Genomic DNA, 19092 nt, shown 5'->3' on the forward strand with positions numbered 1-19092 from the left:
ATTGGACGGATGGACAATGCAATGCCATGTGTATGTGCCCCAGCTTGCTCTAGGCCCTAGCTGCTTGCTGGACGAGGCAGGGCAACTCACTGCCACTGCCCACTGGTGAGTGGTATGGTGGCCATTATTTCCATGCCTTGCAGTCTGCAAGATGATAAACAATCAATGAGAGAGAGACTTTTCCACTTGCTGCATTAGACTGTGGCATTGGCCCCTCGTCATTTTAAGGCTCTTGCAGTCGTCGTCAGCATTTGCGCCCACACGTTGGTTGCTTCTTCCGCAAGTACATTGAAAATTCGTTATATTGATGATATGTTTCTTCTTGTGACGTTGTATGTGTGTGTCTATATATTATATTTTTAGGTTGTCTCCTTTCATAGTTTTAATTTACTTTGGTTTGATTTCAATTATGCTCTTCATCATCATCGTGCAAAAGTTAACTAATTATTATTTTTTTAACCATGATTCACAGCCTCGCATTCGTATAAGCTCATAATATCAGTTAATTTGTTGGAAGATTTACCTCATGTTTAGTAGTACTACATGGAAATAAATAATCATTCTCTTTAAGCTTATCATTTTCATCATAAACTTTGTCTGCTTCAACTCCACCCTAGACTAGTATAGTGTACCAAGATAACAATTGAAAGTGCTCTGTATAATTATATTTTAGGGTGTAATTTTGCCTTGGACCGACCGAAAAAATAATTTCAAGAGGCATCAACCATTCGTGTAGATACAATCCTATTGTATAAAAAAAATAATAATTAGATATTCGTGTAGATACAATCATGTTGTACAAAAAAAAAGAATTAATAATTAGATTGTTATATCTCAAAATTTTCTAATCACTTGAATTCCTAAATAAGTTAATCTCACTAGTATAACCATCAAATTGATGATTAGCAAATTAGTGTACAATACCACCAAAAAATTCTGTGTTTGGGCCGGAGAAGAGAAGGTCCATTAGATGAACTCAAGCTCAATAATAGCAACGGCCTGTCGTCTCATTGTTGTTTACCATCCCTGACTCCCTCTCCGGCTCCTGGGTTCTCTGGCTGGCTGGCTGGCTCCAGTTACATTTATATCATCGAAATCGAACCCTCAATTTCTCAGGAGAACCGTTAGAAAGAAAACCGCGTCATTGTATTTGTTCTCTCCAGAGTCCAGAACCAACCCATTATAAAATCACTTCATTTTCATCATCAGATCCATTTCTACTGTTCTCATTTCGTCACAAATCTGAGATACGAGGGACAGAGAGCCACCTCGGCGTCATTAACCGGTGCGTTTCATTCATTAATCCCAATTTTTTAGCAGTATTTTCATCTGGGTCTCAGATATTTTCTTCTATAAATGCTTATACGTTCTGTAGTTCAATATGTGCTAAATGTTCCTTCTTGTTCTCCCTTTTTTTTAAATTTTTTTTAATGCGAGTAAATTTTTCTGGGTTTTTTATTTTTATCGTAAATGTTATGTTTGAAATGGAGGATGTATTAGTGTTTACCATGCGTTGCTAGTGAATTCTGTGTAGTAAATGAGTAGTTTCAGTTATTTTATCGGAGAATGTTTGTGTCGTGTTTTAAGTTAGTGCCTTTGTTGAACGAAGTGTCACTTGGTGTATAAATGTTTTACTATTTGATTGCAATGTTTTCTTGTGGCTATTGATTGGAATTTTTTCGAAGTCAAATATAGTATATATGAGAAATATCATTGATACTCTTTTTTGGTCAGTTGATAGGATTGTTTATTGATCCATGGGCATCTTTATTGATTTATCATAGCTGTATGAAATGTGTTGATTAATGAATTTAGGGAACATATATGATGTTCGGTTGGAATTTTGAATCACCTTTCATCATCTGCATAATTATTGAAGTTGAGAGAGAGCCTTACTATGCCAAGTGTTGAAGCCGCTTACGTAATTTGGTCTTTTTATTTGAATTTACTGCTTTTCTTTGCGTTTTCATTTCAAGTAATGATCTAGTCGGCGACAGTGACACGTTGCGTGCTGCTGTCTGATTAATCCACAGCTGCAGCACTATTTACAAGGAGTCACATAATTCTTCTACCTGTTCAGGTGCTTGTCATATCATCTTCCTATAGCTAAATAGTTGGCCTGGTGGCTTCGTCCATATGCTGTTATGGTTTTTATTTATGCACATATATTTAAAGCTCTCTCTCTTATGAGGCAGCATCTTTATTGAATGGCATGTTTTTCAAGGTTGCAAGTGCAATCAAACCACTGTCGATGTTGGTATTCTTGTTTTATCACGAAGTCATAATCTCTTGTATGGCCACCCATGATCGGATTGGCCAGAAAATTTTCATTAGCCATTCTCTTGCTGAGGACTGCAGTAATGGCTACTAAGAATTTTCTTAGTTCTTTCATTTTCTAATGCTATTTGTTTATGCTCTACTTTGTAATGCATGGAAATTCCAATAAAGGGTAACATGGTTAGGTTGCTAAATTGGTTCCTTGATCCAAATTGTGTTCAAGGTTAGGCTGTTATATTGGTTTCAACGGAGTCTTCTGGTACTTCATGGCTTTGTTTTTCCTTTTCCAACGATGATCTAACTATTATATTTAATTCCAGGCTGACAAAGGAGCGTATCAACTGGGAGCGAGAGCTGAAGTTGGGTCTGTAGTGGTAGAAGGGAAAGAAGTTAGTTTAGTAGAGGTATAAATTGACAACCTTTAAGGGGCTAGAAGGTTTTAGAGCATGTAAGAAACTTTTATGTGTAATATGCAAGCAGTATTTGCAGCAAACATGCATGACAAAGTACATATTTACATGGACACAATCTTCATTTTGAGCTTCTGGCACTGTCCACTTGATTACTTTTGAGTATATTCCTCCATTGTAGGTTTTCAGTTCCTGATGTTGCTTGAAGCAGCGGGAACCTTAGATCCTGTGTCGCTTTGGAAGGCAAGATTGGAGTTTGACCATATTGTCCTGATAGATTTGCACACGAGTGTAAGGAAGCATCGGGTGGGGTAGAAGTTACTGGTTTTGATTGTACCGCTCAATACTACATTCAGAAGAAAGGTATTTTCTGATATTCTGCCTATGTTGCATCTAAATAATTATTGAACTGGAGCATTTTTTCACTTAATGCACCTTACCTCCCTTTAATGTTTCTTTTTCCAACTGTCTTTATTCTTTTCTTTGCATAGATGGAATTTGATATTTCTTTGCTATTAGTTGGTCCCTGAAAAGATCTACAACCCAGAAGTCTATTTGTTTGCCCATATGGATCAATAGTGTAAGAATTCTGTGAAAGTAGAAAATGGCTTTTTATTCTGAGGAGGACAGAGCTGAGGATTATCTTTTCAAGGTTGTTCTAATTGGTGATTCAGCTGTTGGGAAATCAAATTTGCTCGCTAGATTTGCAAGAGATGAGTTCTACCCGAATTCAAAATCGACCATCGGAGTGGAATTCCAAACCCAAAAGATGGATATCAATGGAAAGGAAGTTAAGGCACAGATCTGGGACACAGCAGGTCAGGAACGGTTCAGGGCTGTTACATCTGCATACTACAGGGGTGCAGTTGGAGCTCTCTTGGTCTATGACATTAGTAGACGACAGACATTTGATAGCATTGGCAGATGGCTTAATGAACTTCACAGTAAGGAACTTTACCGTTGTTTTTCCTTCTATATATTTTATTACTGTTTTGTTGTACATTTAATATTTAATATGATGGCTGTTGGGGGGGGGGGGGTGAAGAAAAGAACAAACTTATCATGCAAAAATGCATGAATTGAATGATTGACTTGTAGTGTTTATACTGGAACAGCTCACTCAGATATGAATGTAGTAACCATACTTGTGGGCAACAAGTCAGATCTCAAAGACGCGAGGGAGGTAACTACTGCAGAAGGCAAGGCCTTGGCAGAGGCACAGGGTTTATTTTTCATGGAAACTTCAGCTCTTGATTCCTCAAATGTAACTGCTGCCTTTCAGACTGTCGTCACAGAGATCTACAATATACTAAGCCGGAAAGTTATGATATCTCAAGAGCTGAAGCAAAAGGATTCTTCCTCATTCAACGGGAAGACAGTAGTTTTAGAAGGAGAAAAGAAGGAAGCAGATGCCGAGCCAAAAAAAGCTGGGTGTTGTTCATCTTAAAGATGCGATGCTTGCTCAAGGTCAACATCTGATCTGTGTGCTGCCGAAATACTCTTAGCTCAGACATGCCACTGAAATTCCCTGACTTCTTCTTCTCCATGTGTTTAATCTCATTTCTTTTTTTATTTTTTTAACCAAAAAAAAAAATATTTTGTTTCATGGATTGGTTAGTTTTTTTTTTGACGGAGGAGAATTAGCAAATGTAAATGACCTCAAGGGGATTGGAGAAGTGATTATATGGATACACAACTTTCAGATTCCAAGTATCTTTATTATGCATTTATGGTTGCTTCACTTTGCTGTCTTTTGCTAATAATTTTTGCCTCGTATCAAATTGTATCGAGAGCAAATGGAGAGGCTTTTTTTTTTTTCCTCGTCGGCAAGTGCAAATAGCCCCCGAACTAGAATTAAATTTATATAATAATTGCTAGTTTTTAATATTGTATAATTTCTTTCTTTTCTTTTTACTTTTTTAATATTATATATAATATAAAAAATAATCAATATTCGCACAGCTAAAAGTAGAAATTCTTACGAAGAAAATGCAGTAAGAATGGATGAAAATGAAATGAATAGGCAAAGACCAAACTATTAGAACAGAGACGCAGCACAGGATTTGGTGCTCAGCATTTACGATCAGCGAACAGCCACTTGCCACTTGGAATGAACACAATGACGAAATTACCCACTCAAACACAGTAAATCATCCATACGTAGAGAATTGGGGTGAGATCATCATTTTCTTCGATGGTGATGGTGGTAAATGAAAACGGGGAGCCAAGCCAAGCCTAGCCAAGAGATAAAAAAAGAGAAGAAGACCCATTTGATTGATCAAAGTCCAAACCCGTATAACATAAGAAAGAGAAGCAAAATTTGATTAGTTAAAGGTTTGATAGAACTTAAAAGAATCTTGCCAATGGGGCGGCTTTTCATAGAGTCATTGAGTGGGCCTCGGATCTTCAAGTGCAAGAGTTGCAAAGTCGACTCGGCATCTCCCGATCACATCGTTTCCAAGGCTTTTCAAGGCCGTTTTGGCCGTGCTTATCTTTTCCGATCTGTGTAATTTCTCCAACCTCCCCAATTTTATTATTAATTTTATTGTGTGTATCATTCATCATTTTTTGGGTGCAGGGTAAATGTGTCTCTTGGGCCTAGAGAAGAGCGGCTTCTTGTCAGTGGGTTGCATACCGTGAATGACATTTATTGCAGCTCCTGTCAGCAGTTACTCGGCTGGAGATATGTAAGTTTCTCTTCTCTTCTCTTCTCATTGGTTCAACTAGGATCCGTTCTCCTGGATATTACAAGTTTTGAATTTGATGTTACCCCATTTCACCTGTTTTGTAGTTTTTTTTTTTTTTTTTTTTATGTTCTTTCTAAGTAAATTTAATTACAATGCATTAGCTCGAGAAATCTACTGAAAAATTTGATACATGCTAGATGCTACAAACTGGAAAACAGAATAAAATAAAATTCATGTGGATTTGGGGGGGCAATTCAGCATTCATGTGTAAATTTAATGCCATAGCATATTTGATATTCTTACAATGATCATATTTGATTCCTGTAAACGCACCTCTTGTTATTGGGGAAAAAGGAATTATGGCTGTAGGGTTTGAGTAACTGATTTACTGCTACCACAGGACATATAAAAACTATTCTCTGATATGCATCAACAGCCAGCCAACAAATAGGATTACTCTTTTGCGCCCGCCCTAGTTTATTATAAATGTTTTTCAACATAAATTAATATTGTTTTGTTTTTGTGGAAACAACTATTTTATTTGTAATTTGTAAATTTGTATGTAGTTTTTCTATGGTTAAAGTGATGTCGCTTCTCACTTGAAGCTTGCTAATGTTGCTTTTATCATTTTTTGGTCTTTTGTTAAAATTCCAATGACTCCAGGAGAAGGCATATGAAGAGAGCCAGAAGTATAAAGAAGGGATGTACATTCTGGAAAAGGAACGAATGCTGAAGGCAGGTTGGTGATGTCATGTTATATGGATACATATAAAACATATTGGAAGAAGCCAATCTTTTTGTAGCTGAACATTTTTTCTCTCTTTTAAGGAAAGAAAGAAAGAATTGATCTGATCTCATCGTGTTAGTAGACATTGTAGGCTGGCATGTTCGCAGCTGCTGCAACTTTGATTTAATGAAAATAACTTTTAGATTACTTTTAGATTACTGACGAAGCTACTCTATATTGGTGTGTATGTGCGCGTGTGGATTTTATTTATCAAAATAGTGTTTTAAATTTATGTCTGTCTTCTTAGGTTGCGTGGCAGTGCAGCTGCCGGACCCATACATTTCTAGGAGAATTCTCCTGAAAATGTACGGGTGGAGCACAGCGCAGCTGCCCCAAACGCAAGTTTATTATGATAAGTTGGTCCTTGAATGCCAGTGGAGAATTACTGTCAGATTTGAAGCCAGAAAGGATAACAATGGATACTTAACTTTAAAGGAAAGGGTCCCCCAGATCATTAAGAACATGCTTGGTCCCATCCTGGACCGTCTAACAACGATATTCCTACATTCCGAAGATGAAATACATTTTCTTCCCCAAAAGCTTTGAATAAGGGGTTAGAGTAACCACAACACATGTTCATGGATTAACAGCAATTTATCATTGTTAAAAACACATGCTAGCTGATTCGGGTCAAATTGTAACCAAGTGTTCTCTCAATATATCTCTCTCGTTTGTGATTGCATTTTAGTTTCAGTGCTTTGAAGTATGTCCGGGTCTCGGTTTTCCTTTGACTCAAAAACTACTATCGTTGGCATTATAGTCTTGGGCCTTGTGTACCTCTTTGTATTTAATGTAACATACATCAAAATTAAGGGTTGTGCTCAACAAGTGTTGTTTAGTTGTTTAATTGTCAAATTGTTTCAAGGAGTTGAGCGCAACTTTTGTATGTGATGTAAAATATCGCGACCCTGTATTTGATTCATTACCGACAAATATCTTTTTCTTTAGTCTTATCCTCTGTTCAGCAATAAATACATGCATTAGAGTGCCATCAGTAAGACTGTGATCTCATTGCTTGTCGATGCATTTTTTGACCTTTTATTTTACTGAATAGCTCCGCCTCTACCAATAATACAGGTATTATTACATCCAGGTCAACATCCGACCACTGCCATTTTGTATTAGGATACCTCCTAACTCTGGAGGTAACTGAAAAGGCACAACTTACCACAAAAAGATAAAAATGTCAATCTTATTATATATGCTGCTATTGACGTTGATTTGGCTCCAAACATTGGATTCGCAAAATAGGTACTTTTTCATTTACAAGAAACTAAAGAGCTTCAGATTCATTCTTTACCAAAAAGGCCACTTTGAGACCATCATGTTTTTTATTCGAGCATTTTCTTGGGAAAAAGAAAACTAACATCCTTATTGTTAAAAAGAAAAAGGAAGGATCACTGAAATAAAAAGCTTAAAAATTGCTAGACATGGTTAGCCATGTGAAGGAATCACTATGTAGTAACTTATTCCCTTAAAATTTTCACACCAATAAATCAACCAACATTTTCATACAGTCTGTAAAATACAGAGCTCACAAGAAGGGAATGATATACTGACAAGAACCAGCGGTTTGCTGGAAATTATACAAGAAGAATAATTAAAACAAAAGGTTTGATATGTTGTGTTTTGCTGTGTCATCACAGGTGCATGATACAATAATTCTCGTATACCCAGCAATCTACATCTTAATCACATCCCAAGAAAGAAAACCTATATGAAGAAATCTCAAGCCCAAACCTTACATGGAAACCCTTATAACTGCTCTCTATACTTTCCATCAAAACAATCGAAACCAATTAGCTCTAATCATATTTTCATATAAACTGATATATCTCAGTGATGAAAATGTAAGAAATCCAGTCATTCACCTGATTTTTGACTCCAGATATACTTCCACCTACATCGACATTTCAGCATCCATCTCATTATCCTGCTAGGCGGCAATTCCTAAAAAAAAAAAAAAACCAAGGACCCAGAATGTAAATACACTATTTAATACGAACAAGCATTTTCATATCAAAGCAACTAAGAAAAGAAAAATTAGGAGTGCTAACTGTTTGAACAAATATTATCCGCTGTAGACTAAAACTTTAAAGAATGCTATTATATTCAAAAACCTGAAAAAGAACATAGAATTTATACAAGGGCGAACCAGAACAAAATTAAATAAACGGTTTTAAGGAGATTTGATTAACTTTTTCAAAAGAATGAATAAAGTATAATAGAAAAGAAAATCTTACCTCTATTTGCTTGTCTATCAGTTACACTATAACCACCAACGTAACCAGCAGAGTTTTTGGTCATAACATCTGAAGCCGTAGGTCCAACACCAAAACCAAAGGAGCCTGACCCTTCTAGCTCTGAAGATGAAGGTCGCCAAGTGGAATCACCATAAAATGAACCACTTTCGTAAATATCCCCATAAGCCACATCATAACTACCTTTTGTCGAAGATACTGGTGGGACACTCGTCATACTGTTTCTTCCATATCCTACAGCTCCTGAACCAACTCCGAGATCTCCATTGCCATAACTAAGATTGCCACTACTATAACCAGCACCAGCACCTCCACCGTGACCAGGATCAGGAGAGGAATCCCAAAGTGCTCCAAGGCTACCAAGAGAACCCATTCCTGAAGTCCCACCTCCTGAGCCCAAAAAAGCATTAGAGTTTGCAGTGTTTAATGCATAATTAAGATTCCCATTTCCCCACAAATTTCTGCTTGGTGAACTCAGGACAGAACTGTTTCCTCCGTTACCAGCACCATAGCCACCTGGGCTGCTATACCTGTTCGAATTTCCAACAAATGAAGGGTTCAGTCCCCGACCATAGCTGAGATTAGGACTAAGGTTTGCACCTCCTCCATGACTTGGGCTCAAATTTGGCTCAAAGTTGAGACCCATACCATAACCAGTACCAATTGTAGAGAATCCACTACGCCCAATGGTAACTGGACCATATCTACCATCAATTCTAAGTCCATATCCACCAACAGAACTTGGATTATAACTCTGAGTGTAACCATTAAGGAAGCTACTGACTCTACTCAGACCATAATTATGTGTGCCTAACTGGTTCCGGCTTGGCCCAGGAGATAATTCTTTGGGGACAGCCCGTTTGACCTCAACCATTTTACCATTGAGTTCGTGAAAGGTTTTGAGCAACACTTTATCCACTGCTTCCTCTGAATCATAAGTAATGAATCCAAAACCTCGAGGCCTTTGAGTGTTGTGGTCATACATCACCACAACATCTGTGATAATCCCAAACTGATCAAAGTACTTCTTAAAGTCACTCTCTGTGACTGTAGATGCTAAACCTCCTACAAATATCTTCTTTGTGCGGGCAGGACCAGGTGACCCGTGAATGCTGCTATTGTTTCTGTTCTGAATGTTCTGATCATCCCTAGGAACAGCTTTCTTTGCCTCAACCTAATGACCACAAGCTAGAAAATGAAAAAATGAACTAGAATACAACTTCATATCCAGATATCCATCACTCAAAGTTCTATGTTTTAATTTGTACAGTACAAGATTGGTGCTCAAAAATAATGCTCAACACAAAACATACAGACATCTGCTCCTACATTCCTGAAATTAAGTCATTCTAATTTCTTTGGATGCTGGAGCTGCAATAAGATATGATTAGGCTATTGGGGAGGGATAGAAATGTTTTTTCTAAACAAAAAGAAAAAAAAAATTATATTGTTCTTTTAGAATTTCTTTTTAAAATTTTTTATTACACATGCCTAGTCTAATTGATGTAAGTCTCAAAAGACTGATCAGCAGCTCAACATACTGCTCGGTGAACCTTGATAAATGACAACGTGCTCAAGATAATCTTTTGCCAGCCTATCATAATCAAAGTATCAAAGCATTAAGTGCACAGAAGATTCTACCTTGACTACAATAGTTTCTGACCTATGGTTCCTTTTGATTCGTGTCCATGACTTTTCCTTTTTCATCATTGCATAAGTCATTAACTAAAACTCCACATAGCCAACAGAAAATTTATAATGAGAGTACTCCGACGCACAGACCCATGCTATATGAAGGAGGATCTGTTGTTCTAATTGTTTAATTACAGTCATTCCAAGATTGACAGAAGAATCTCCTATCAGTGATTAATTTGGAAAAAAAAGCACTTTGAAATTGTCAATGTTCAGGACTATTCACATGCCATATTTCTTTTCAGAAATACCTTGCATCTTAATTGTGTTGTTCTTACTCAAAATTGACATGTTACCAATCAAACATTACTATATATAGTAAAAGACCCTCATAACACTAAACAGAATTACATCAAATTCATTCTTTAAGAAAAAGAAGGGGAAAAAAAACTATCACAGAACCAGAAGAAATGCAATACTATTGGTCTGAATTAAAAGATGTTAAGAGTATTTAAATGTTTAAACTTACAGTTCTACCATCTATCATGTGCTTCTGCATAACAACTCTTTCTGCAACAGCAGGATCAGCAAAAACAATAAAACCGAAACCACGGGCGCGGCCCGTGGCCCGATCCTTCATAATCACAGCTTCCAGAACTTCTCCAAAAGCCTGGAAATAATCTCTGAGACGGTCCTCATTGGTATCCCAAGAAATCCCACCGATGAACAGCTTACCAAGCTCCATTTCCATTCTACAAAATCACATATACAAATACAAACATCCCACCAATCAGAAAGGCATGTCGCAAACCTCCACATGATCGTCTTATCATACAAAAAGAAAAATCAAGTCTTATTATCTAGAAATCAAGCTATGCACTGGATCTAAGTAATACAATTCAGTATAGACTTGCCTTGCATTTCAAACAACATAAAACTGAATACAGTGGTAAAAAAGCGATCATCCAATACAAAAACTCATAATGCGGATAAAACAAAGAGAGTACCTTGTAAACAAAAAAAAGGCAAAACTTGGATATTAATATCGATATAAAAGAACAAAAGGGCAATCCTGGATTCAATCCAATAACATCGAACCGTTCACCGATCAAATATCAATCAACCCAGAACCCAGGATTCCTAAAAACAAAGCAAAAAAAAAAAAGGAAAAAGTTAATAAAACTGGTATCAAAGAATATTAAAAAAAAAGGACAAAGATCAAGTTTTTGATGAAGAAACACAAAAAGGCAAAGATTTTGAAGAGAAAAATTACCAAAGAGAGAGAACCCAGATGGGAAAGTGGGAGAATCTAAGATCTAAGAGGACGCATATTAAGAAGTGAGGGCGAGACGCCCCCTTTCTCTTTTTTTTTTTTTTTTTTTTCTTTTATGTTGTGTTGCTGCGATATTATTATGCAAAGAATGGATTTTTATGGCGTGTGTTGATGAGATAGAGAGAGAATGGAGCTGGATCAAAATTTAGAAATGATTATTATTTATATTATTTAGCTTGGCCTTTGGCTGTCCTCTCGTGCAAGAGAAAAAGAATGCTACAAAGCTAGCAGCCTAGCAACTTGAAGATGGAAGATGGTGACTTTGTATTGTTGTGTGAGTTTGATTTTAATATACATTGGTTAAATTAATAATATGCTTTTTTTTAAAAAAAAATTCTTGTAAGAGATTTATTATTTTCTTTTTAACCTTTTACATTGACATGGGTCTGCATAATTTAGTTTTATGTTTTTTTTTTCTTTCGTTGGAATTTTACCATGGACAATGTATCTTCTTCCAATACATCACCTTTTAAAGCAATGACTATTTCTTTTGTCCAAACAATATTTGGATGATTGTGGCTAAAAAAAGGAGATTTTGAGTGACCAGCTTCAAAAATTGTGGGAAATTTCAGGTCGCCCGCGGACTAATGTGCTCCTATGATTAGTGTTTCTTCTACTCTCGCATACTCAAAAACTGGACCGTTGTGTATTGCAATTGTTTAAACTTTAAAGCAAGTCCTCCTCGCCCACGAACCCAAAAAGTTGAAGTTCAAAGTATTTGCTTTACGTTCGAAAATGTGTAAATTATTTCTCCATTTAAATGTGACATTTTTCATATCATTGTATATATATATATATATATATATATATATAAGTATAGCTTGGGGATAAAAAAGAAAAAAAGAAAAAGAAGAAAAAGGTAAAGGTTAGCCTGGATTTTACTTGTTCAAGTATAACCAACCACAAATGTGGTACTTATTTCATAGAGAGCTATTTTGTAATCGAAACTAATAAAATAGATAAAAGCAAAATAAGGAAACATAGATTACATCTTCAAACTCCGCATTCACACAATTAGAAAAAAGAGTGGGTTATTTACACTCTAAATTTTATTCTAAGCACTCTAATTTTTAATAAAAGTATTTTTACAAGACTACTCTTTATGTAATTTATTAATAAGGACAATTCAATTCTAGTTAACCAAATATTATTACTCTTGACATCATTTAACACACACTAAATTTAATAATCCTATTATAAACCCCATAACGTTCTTCAATATCAAATCTAATTCATCATTTATAAAAGAAATATTAAAGGTTTATTAAACACCCAACAACCTGCCAACTACGGAAATTGAAAAATAATTTTTGTTTATGCCCAAAAAAGAAGTAACATTACTTTTTAAAATAAAACTCTAAGTTCCAAAACCAAGAAAAATGAAAAGAAATCAGCTGCATTTTGTTGTTGCTTAAAGATTATTAATTAGAAATACAAATTGGACTCTAGTGCGTAACTCTCTAGTAAAAATAAGAGAAATTTCTCTTTTAAAAAAGTTTATTTCGTTTGAAGAGATGAGAGTGATATTTTATTAAAGAGAGATTTGAATATCTTTTTAACAATACTAGAATTATATATAATGAGTTATTTTCTTTTAGTAAAGATAGAAATAGAGGACTATTTTGGCATTTGAAATAGCGTGTAGGATAAAAATAAAATTTTAAAATTTATTGAGTGAATGTGCAAAGTAAAACAGTCTTGAAAATAAAATTTATAGTTCAAATAGCCACAGTTAAAAAAGCTATTCATATTAACTAGAAATAAAAATTGAAATGTTTTCAAATACACATGAAATTGTCAAATTATGTCTTAATGTGATTTTGTTTAAGAAAAATTCTGATTTTTACAAGTGAATTATGACACACTCCATCATTTGGATATTTACAAAATCTCCCATTTTGGTAAAAAAAAAAGAAAAAAAAGGGAAGAATAACTAATCAATCATAAACATATTAATTTCAAGGACAAATAAATTAGCTTGTGAATACATACAGGAATAATGAACTTTTTTGAATTTCAACCTAGTTAACACAACTATATTGCTTTATTTGGAGGCAAGGAATGAATTTGTTTATCAAAATCAAAATATATAGCCTCGCAATAATCTATCACTTTTGAATAAGAACTTGCCAACAATATGGCACCTTAGAATAAAGTTTAAAGTTGACAGATGGAACTAAATCGAAAGAAAAAGAAAAGAAAAACAGAGCAATGAGTGGATTTTTGCATCAAACGTGAGAGAACAGATAAGACGGGCACTACAAAAATGGGTTTTGTTTGCGATCTTTTTGAGTAAAAAATTTAAGACAAAGTGGGAGGGATGTGTGAGGGGCGGAAGGGATTGCTTGTGTTTCCACTCATCCAAGGAATACAAAAACAGTAACCAGTGAGATTAGATTAGATTAGATGGATCCAACATAACATCACACATTTGGAACACACACAACACAACACCACATGCATGCATGACATAACATACTCTAATTATTGACAATATAAAATCACCCACAAGCTCTTCAATTTTATGATTTAATACAAAAGGTTTCTCGTGCCCTATAGCCAGGTCAAATTATTTTGTCTCTAACTCCTTGTTGATGAAAATTATGAAAACTAGTCGGCCATAAAATTTTTTAATTAGAATATATAAGATTAATGAGTAGGTAAGTGGTGAACTATTTAATTGCTGTAATGCTTGGAATCAAATAGAGGTGGAGTATAAAGTAGTCACTGTGATTCTTTGAAAAATGTTGCAGGTCATTAAACTATACAACTCGAAGCCGATGAAATATCTTAGCCACAAATCATGTCTCATTTGCCCAGCTGAAAATGGACATTACAACTAGCCTAGTTGCACTAGACATGCATATATATGAACGTAGTGGGATTTGAGGTCAATGTTTACCTCCAATTATAAGAAGTGATATTTTTAAGACTAACTAATGTGCTTGCGTTAATTATATAAAATAAAATAAATAAATATATATATATATATAAAGTAATTCTCTAATGATAGTGAGATTTAGTTGCTAAATATAAGGTTTGTTTGATGCAACTGCTCCACTTCCTATATTTTAAGTGAACTGATCATTCTTCTAAAAAACAACAAAAAGTGAATTGATCATTCATTTAGAGTTCTTCAATTTTTTTTTAATCTATTGTTTTATGGAAATGGCATTCAAAAAGCCTCGTGGTCCTCCATTATTGTCTCCAATTTGTGTTGGCGGATGTAAAAACCAAATAAATGAATCGATTGACTTTATTTACTTATTAAAATTTATTTTTATTAGTAATTAAGTGGTTATTAAAGCAGTTTTTTTTTTAATTGACTAGGGATCTGGAGCGAGTAAACACAAAATCAAAATCAAACTTTTTTTTTTGTTTTGACCACGAGGTATTCTGGGGAGGGCCCCAACTGTATGAGGCACCTTTAAGTCCGTACCACAACCCAGACTATAAGTCTCCGCTCGAACCGAGAGGCACAGGTTCTCCCAACAAAGGCGACTTCCCTGCGACTCGAATTGGGGAGCAAACCCAATCAAGCCACTTAAGGGGACTTCATTGCTAGTGGAGCCTACACTTTGTTGGTATCAAAATCAAAATTTATGAGTGAGTGTTTAAGCAATAGTGATTTTTTTTTAAATAAATATAAATTGACCTAGACTAACATAAGTGGTCAATTGGATAGCATTTGATTTTTTTAAATACATAGATAAACATGATTAAAAATGCACATGGAAGATGATAATTATGTGGGAAGTGGTTCATATGTCTCCTAGATTCCTACCATGTTTCTGTAAAAAGGCTTATTTCATGGCAACCACTTGATTAAGTGGGAGACCAAACGCTTGTAGATACAGCATTTATAGTAAATTCCACAATACAAAGACAGCTTATCCTATATCAAAGCTAAAATCTTAGACATAGGACAAACTCTCTTATAAATCGGTTGAATATTATATGATGATTTCATATTACTTAAGGAACCCTATCAAATTTTCGGCTTGTTTTAATTATAAGAAGATAAGCCTCCCACCCCCTCACCTTTTTATTGAGACTCATTTTGTGGTGTATGTTTGTGTTTTGGTTTTGGGGGAGAATGAATGTTAAATGCTGTCATTATTTGTTATAATTTACATTGCTCCCACACATTGATGAGAATTTCATTAATAGGTACGGGGTGTTACATGACAATTTTTCAACAAACTCTTTAAGCCGAATGGAAATAAATAACCATTACAGTGAGGAATGTCCAATTCCAAGTAAGCAAAGAAGACAACATGACGAGATTCATTTTTAATTGGTGGAATAACGAATGATGTTTTGTACTAGAATGAAATTTTGTGTACACTCTCGTCGCTGGCGCGGGCCTGGATGGGTAAAAACAAAAAAAATAAAATAAAATAAACAACGAAACTCCCCGTAAACCCTACCCTCGCTCTTTAGTCTTAGAGCACACTCCCTTGTCTCCCACACCTCCAAATCCTTAAACCCTGAAATTAACCGAAGCATGCCAAAATTGCTCAAACCCTAACCTCGCTCTAACTGAATGTCAACTATTTCAAGAATGAAGTGTCTAATAACCCCGCCCTTTTCATTGACACCCATCTCTCATCACCTCTCAAAGGCCACAACTCTTGCCTCAAAATCCAGTTTTTTTAATCCCGCAACGTCTCTTCGAAACCCTAAATTTATCCACTCAATGGTTTCGCCCAGACCCCCTCTTTTCTCCTTACAAAATCGAAACCTGCATTCGGAGGCCTCTGTTTCTTCGCCGTCAGGTGAGATTCACGTGATCGTAGGACCAATGTTTGCCGGAAAAACGACCACGCTTCTTCGAAGAATTCAAGCTGAGACCCAAAAGGGCAGGTTTGTTGCTTCTCTTTTATTTTATTCATGTTTTATTCAATGGGTTTGCTTGGGATTTGACTGTATTATTTGTGGCATTTGTTTTAAGTGTTGGGTCGTGTCTATCAATAGGTACCGTTGTGGGAATGCATCAATTTTATTCCTAAAGTTTGATTGTTCTAAATTCTAATTTTTCATTAAATTTAGTTTGATGGACTGGAATTGCAAATATGTTTATGTTCCATGATCGAATGGGATTGTCACTGCTGAGATATTCCCAGCTTTCAGGTCAATCTACGTAACAATGCCATCCAATTGGATGAAGCAATAAGGGGCCTTTGTTTTTCGGGGAGATTAAGTGAAGCTATTGGATTATTATGGCGAACAGGGCTGAAAGTGGATGAGGGGACATACGCTCTTTTGTTGCAAGAGTGCATATTCACAAAAGAATATAGAAAAGGGAGAAGAATTCATGCTCAAATGGTTATTGTTGGATATGTTCCCATTGAATATATCAAAACCAAATTGTTGATATTGTATGCAAAATATGGGGATCTAGTAACTGCTCATGTTCTGTTTGATAAGCTGCAGCAAAAAAGTTTGATTTCTTGGAATGCTATGATTGCTGGATATGTGCAAAAAGGCTTTGAAGAAGTTGGACTGGATTATTATTACAAGATGAGGGAAAATGGTTTGAGACCGGACCAGTATACGTTTGCATCAATTTTCAGAGCGTGTGCCACCTTGGCCACATTGGACTACGGGAAACGAGCCCATGGTCTCATGCTCAAGTGTGGTATTAGAGAAAACGTTGTAGTTAATAGTGCTCTTATAGATATGTACTTCAAATGCAGTATTATCTCTGATGGGCGTCAAGTATTTGATAAATTGTCAAATAGAAATGTTGTTACTTGGACTTCTTTGATAGCTGGGTATGGACAGCATGGAAGAGTCGTAGAGGTTTTTCAATTATTTCATAGGATGACAAGTGAAGGTTTCAGACCAAATTACGTTACTTTTCTTGCTGTGCTTTCTGCTTGTGGCCATGGAGGTCTTGTCAATAAAGGCTGGGATTACTTCTCATCCATGTTGAGGGATTATGGAATCCAACCTAGAGGGAAACATTATGCAGCCATAGTTGATCTTTTGGGACGTGCTGGGAAATTACAAGAGGCTTATGAGTTTGTTCTTAGTTCACCTTGTATGGAACACTCTGTAGTATGGGGTGCTTTACTTGGGGCATGTAGAATTCATGGAGACATTGACCTGGTGAAGGTGGCAGCTAAGAAGTACTTTGAATTGGACCCAGAAAATGCTGGGAAGTATGTGGTCTTGGCGAATGCATATGCCAATGTTGGGTCCTGGGACAATGTTGAGGAGGTTAGGGGGATGATGAGGGATTTAGGGGTGGTCAAAGAGCCTGGTTATAGCAGGATTGAAGTTTTAGGGATGGTCCACTTCTTCGTAATGGGCGATAAATCGCATAAGCATTCTAAGGAGATTAATCAGATGATTAAGGAAATAACATGCATTTTAAAGGATGCTGGCTGTGTTCTTGATTGAAGTGAGAACTAGTCCAAGTTTTTGCACTTACTGTTTCCTTTTTTTGCAGAAATGTAGCAGTAATAAAATCCAATAAGGATACAAGATATGGGTTAGATTCCATAGTTACACATGATGGGGTGAAATTGCCATGTTGTGCGTTGACCACCTTGTCATCATTCAGACAAAAATTCGGTTCTGATGCTTATGATCAGGTAATTCAATGTGAAAATTGATGATCTGTGTCATGAAAAATGGTACTCTGTAAATACTTAATTATTAGTCCATTTTCTATGAAAGTAAGTAATTCCAATTGTTTTCTCAAAAAACATAAAAAATAGAAAAATCCTAATTGTGAATGTGCAGTTCATTTGTACCAGGTTAATGGATGCTGCTTTTTTTTAAAAAAAGGTTAATGAACCTTATAAAATACAAGGCAAAGCATGTATGGCAGAAGGCTGCCATCAATTTTTATAAATTTTGGTTGTGATTATATTTTTGTTGAAGCCTTCCATGTACATGTGCACCTTTTTTAAATGTCATATTCATGTCCAATACTTGGTGACAGGTAGATGTGATCGGCATTGATGAGGCTCAATTCTTTGAAGACCTTTATGATTTCTGCCGTGAAGCTGCTGATCATGATGGAAAAACTGTGATAGTTGCTGGACTAGATGGTGACTATTTGAGGTATGTGAAGGTACTTTCCTCCAATTGCCCATCTCATTTTTATAAGAGTTTTATTGGGGTTTTGATGGCGGGAAATGTTGTTGCAGAAGGAGTTTTGGTTCTGTGATTGATATAATTCCGCTTGCTGATTCTGTAACCAAATTAACTGCTCGATGCGAGTTCTGTGGGAAGCGTGCTTTCTTCACTTTAAGGAAGACTGAGGAGACAAAGACGGAATTGATTGGAGGGTCTGATATCTACATGCCTGTGTGCCGGCAGCACTATGTAAGCGGACAAGTAGTTGTAGAAGCTGCAAGAATTGTGCTAGAGTCTGAGAAGGTTCAGTGTGGCTCCTATGTGTAAAACACTAAATACTCTGATCAATTATGTACACATAGGCAGCCCTTTTGGTGTCATCAATCAATATGCACGTTGAATGAGCAAAATTGGAAATTAGAATTGATGTAGTTGGATACTGTACAAATTGTATCATTTTCTATTTGGAAGTGCTTGTTTATTGTGTGTATAATCAAAGCTTGAAATTCTCATGTTAACACGTGAACAAGAACGGAGCTTCCACTTTCCAAGGTGAACTAATCTTTACAGGAAAATCTTATGGTTAAGCTTAAGCATTTGGCACGCAATCTTC

General features: G+C 35.8%; 4 protein-coding genes across 10 annotated transcripts; 3 read left to right on the plus strand and 1 right to left on the minus strand.

Annotated features, from left to right (window-relative positions):
- The first annotated feature begins 942 nt into the window (after positions 1 to 942).
- On the plus strand, positions 943 to 4394 carry LOC18051003 (ras-related protein RABA5a). 4 transcript variants are annotated; one of them, XM_024191919.1, is made up of 5 exons: positions 943 to 1285; positions 2598 to 2725; positions 2869 to 3050; positions 3179 to 3631; positions 3803 to 4394. In XM_024191919.1, exons 4-5 carry the CDS (start codon positions 3292 to 3294, stop codon positions 4132 to 4134), a joined length of 672 nt encoding a protein of 223 aa, XP_024047687.1. In that variant the 5' UTR covers positions 943 to 1285; positions 2598 to 2725; positions 2869 to 3050; positions 3179 to 3291; the 3' UTR covers positions 4135 to 4394. The 4 variants fall into 4 exon arrangements, with proteins under 4 accessions (XP_024047687.1, XP_006449885.1, XP_024047688.1 ...); XM_006449822.2 differs by having other exon boundaries at positions 3207 to 3631; XM_024191920.1 differs by having other exon boundaries at positions 2598 to 2681; positions 3207 to 3631.
- Positions 4395 to 4662: 268 nt separating this feature from the next.
- LOC18051004 (putative yippee-like protein Os10g0369500) lies at positions 4663 to 6319 on the plus strand. The gene is made up of 3 exons (XM_024191922.1): positions 4663 to 5193; positions 5266 to 5374; positions 6038 to 6319. The coding sequence occupies exons 1-3, from the start codon at positions 5051 to 5053 to the stop codon at positions 6119 to 6121; spliced, it is 336 nt and encodes a 111-aa protein (XP_024047690.1). The 5' UTR covers positions 4663 to 5050; the 3' UTR covers positions 6122 to 6319.
- Positions 6320 to 7653: 1334 nt separating this feature from the next.
- Positions 7654 to 11648, minus strand: LOC18051005 (heterogeneous nuclear ribonucleoprotein 1). Of its 2 annotated transcripts, XM_006449824.2 has the most exons (5): positions 11328 to 11648; positions 11062 to 11194; positions 10584 to 10806; positions 8405 to 9596; positions 7654 to 8111 (listed from the first exon to the last, which is right to left on the minus strand). In XM_006449824.2, exons 3-5 carry the CDS (start codon positions 10803 to 10805, stop codon positions 8098 to 8100), a joined length of 1428 nt encoding a protein of 475 aa, XP_006449887.1. In that variant the 5' UTR covers position 10806; positions 11062 to 11194; positions 11328 to 11648; the 3' UTR covers positions 7654 to 8097. The 2 variants fall into 2 exon arrangements, with proteins under 2 accessions (XP_006449887.1, XP_006449888.1); XM_006449825.2 differs by lacking the exon at positions 11062 to 11194.
- Positions 11649 to 15776: 4128 nt separating this feature from the next.
- On the plus strand, positions 15777 to 19082 carry LOC18051006 (thymidine kinase a). 3 transcript variants are annotated; one of them, XM_024191924.1, is made up of 4 exons: positions 15777 to 16253; positions 17845 to 17989; positions 18343 to 18464; positions 18551 to 19082. In XM_024191924.1, the coding sequence occupies exons 1-4, from the start codon at positions 15934 to 15936 to the stop codon at positions 18804 to 18806; spliced, it is 843 nt and encodes a 280-aa protein (XP_024047692.1). In that variant the 5' UTR covers positions 15777 to 15933; the 3' UTR covers positions 18807 to 19082. The 3 variants fall into 3 exon arrangements, 2 of the variants coding, with proteins under 2 accessions (XP_024047692.1, XP_024047691.1); XM_024191923.1 differs by lacking the exons at positions 17845 to 17989; positions 18343 to 18464; positions 18551 to 19082 and adding an exon at positions 16514 to 17838; XR_002907300.1 differs by lacking the exons at positions 17845 to 17989; positions 18343 to 18464; positions 18551 to 19082 and adding an exon at positions 16440 to 16582 and having other exon boundaries at positions 16167 to 16253.
- The last annotated feature ends 10 nt before the right edge of the window (positions 19083 to 19092 follow it).

The sequence above is a fragment of the Citrus clementina genome, unplaced genomic scaffold (genome assembly GCF_000493195.1).
Source record: "Citrus clementina cultivar Clemenules unplaced genomic scaffold, Citrus_clementina_v1.0 scaffold_2, whole genome shotgun sequence".
Classification (NCBI taxonomy): domain Eukaryota; kingdom Viridiplantae; phylum Streptophyta; class Magnoliopsida; order Sapindales; family Rutaceae; genus Citrus; species Citrus x clementina.

Bases quoted from the DNA above. Each gene is read 5' to 3' on its own strand.
- LOC18051004 (XM_024191922.1), top strand. From the start codon at position 5,051: ATGGGGCGGCTTTTCATAGAGTCATTGAGTGGGCCTCGGATCTTCAAG. The intron at 5,194-5,265 runs GTAATTTCTCCA...TTTTGGGTGCAG, and splicing joins GCTTATCTTTTCCGATCTGT to GGTAAATGTGTCTCTTGGGC. The intron at 5,375-6,037 runs GTAAGTTTCTCT...CAATGACTCCAG, and splicing joins AGTTACTCGGCTGGAGATAT to GAGAAGGCATATGAAGAGAG.
- LOC18051006 (XM_024191923.1), top strand. From the start codon at position 15,934: ATGTCAACTATTTCAAGAATGAAGTGTCTAATAACCCCGCCCTTTTCA. The intron at 16,254-16,513 runs GTTTGTTGCTTC...AGATATTCCCAG, and splicing joins GCTGAGACCCAAAAGGGCAG to CTTTCAGGTCAATCTACGTA.
- LOC18051005 (XM_006449825.2), bottom strand. From the start codon at position 10,805: ATGGAAATGGAGCTTGGTAAGCTGTTCATCGGTGGGATTTCTTGGGAT. The intron at 9,597-10,583 runs GTAAGTTTAAAC...TGTGGTCATTAG, and splicing joins ACATGATAGATGGTAGAACT to GTTGAGGCAAAGAAAGCTGT.
- LOC18051003 (XM_024191919.1), top strand. From the start codon at position 3,292: ATGGCTTTTTATTCTGAGGAGGACAGAGCTGAGGATTATCTTTTCAAG. The intron at 3,632-3,802 runs GTAAGGAACTTT...ATACTGGAACAG, and splicing joins ATGGCTTAATGAACTTCACA to CTCACTCAGATATGAATGTA.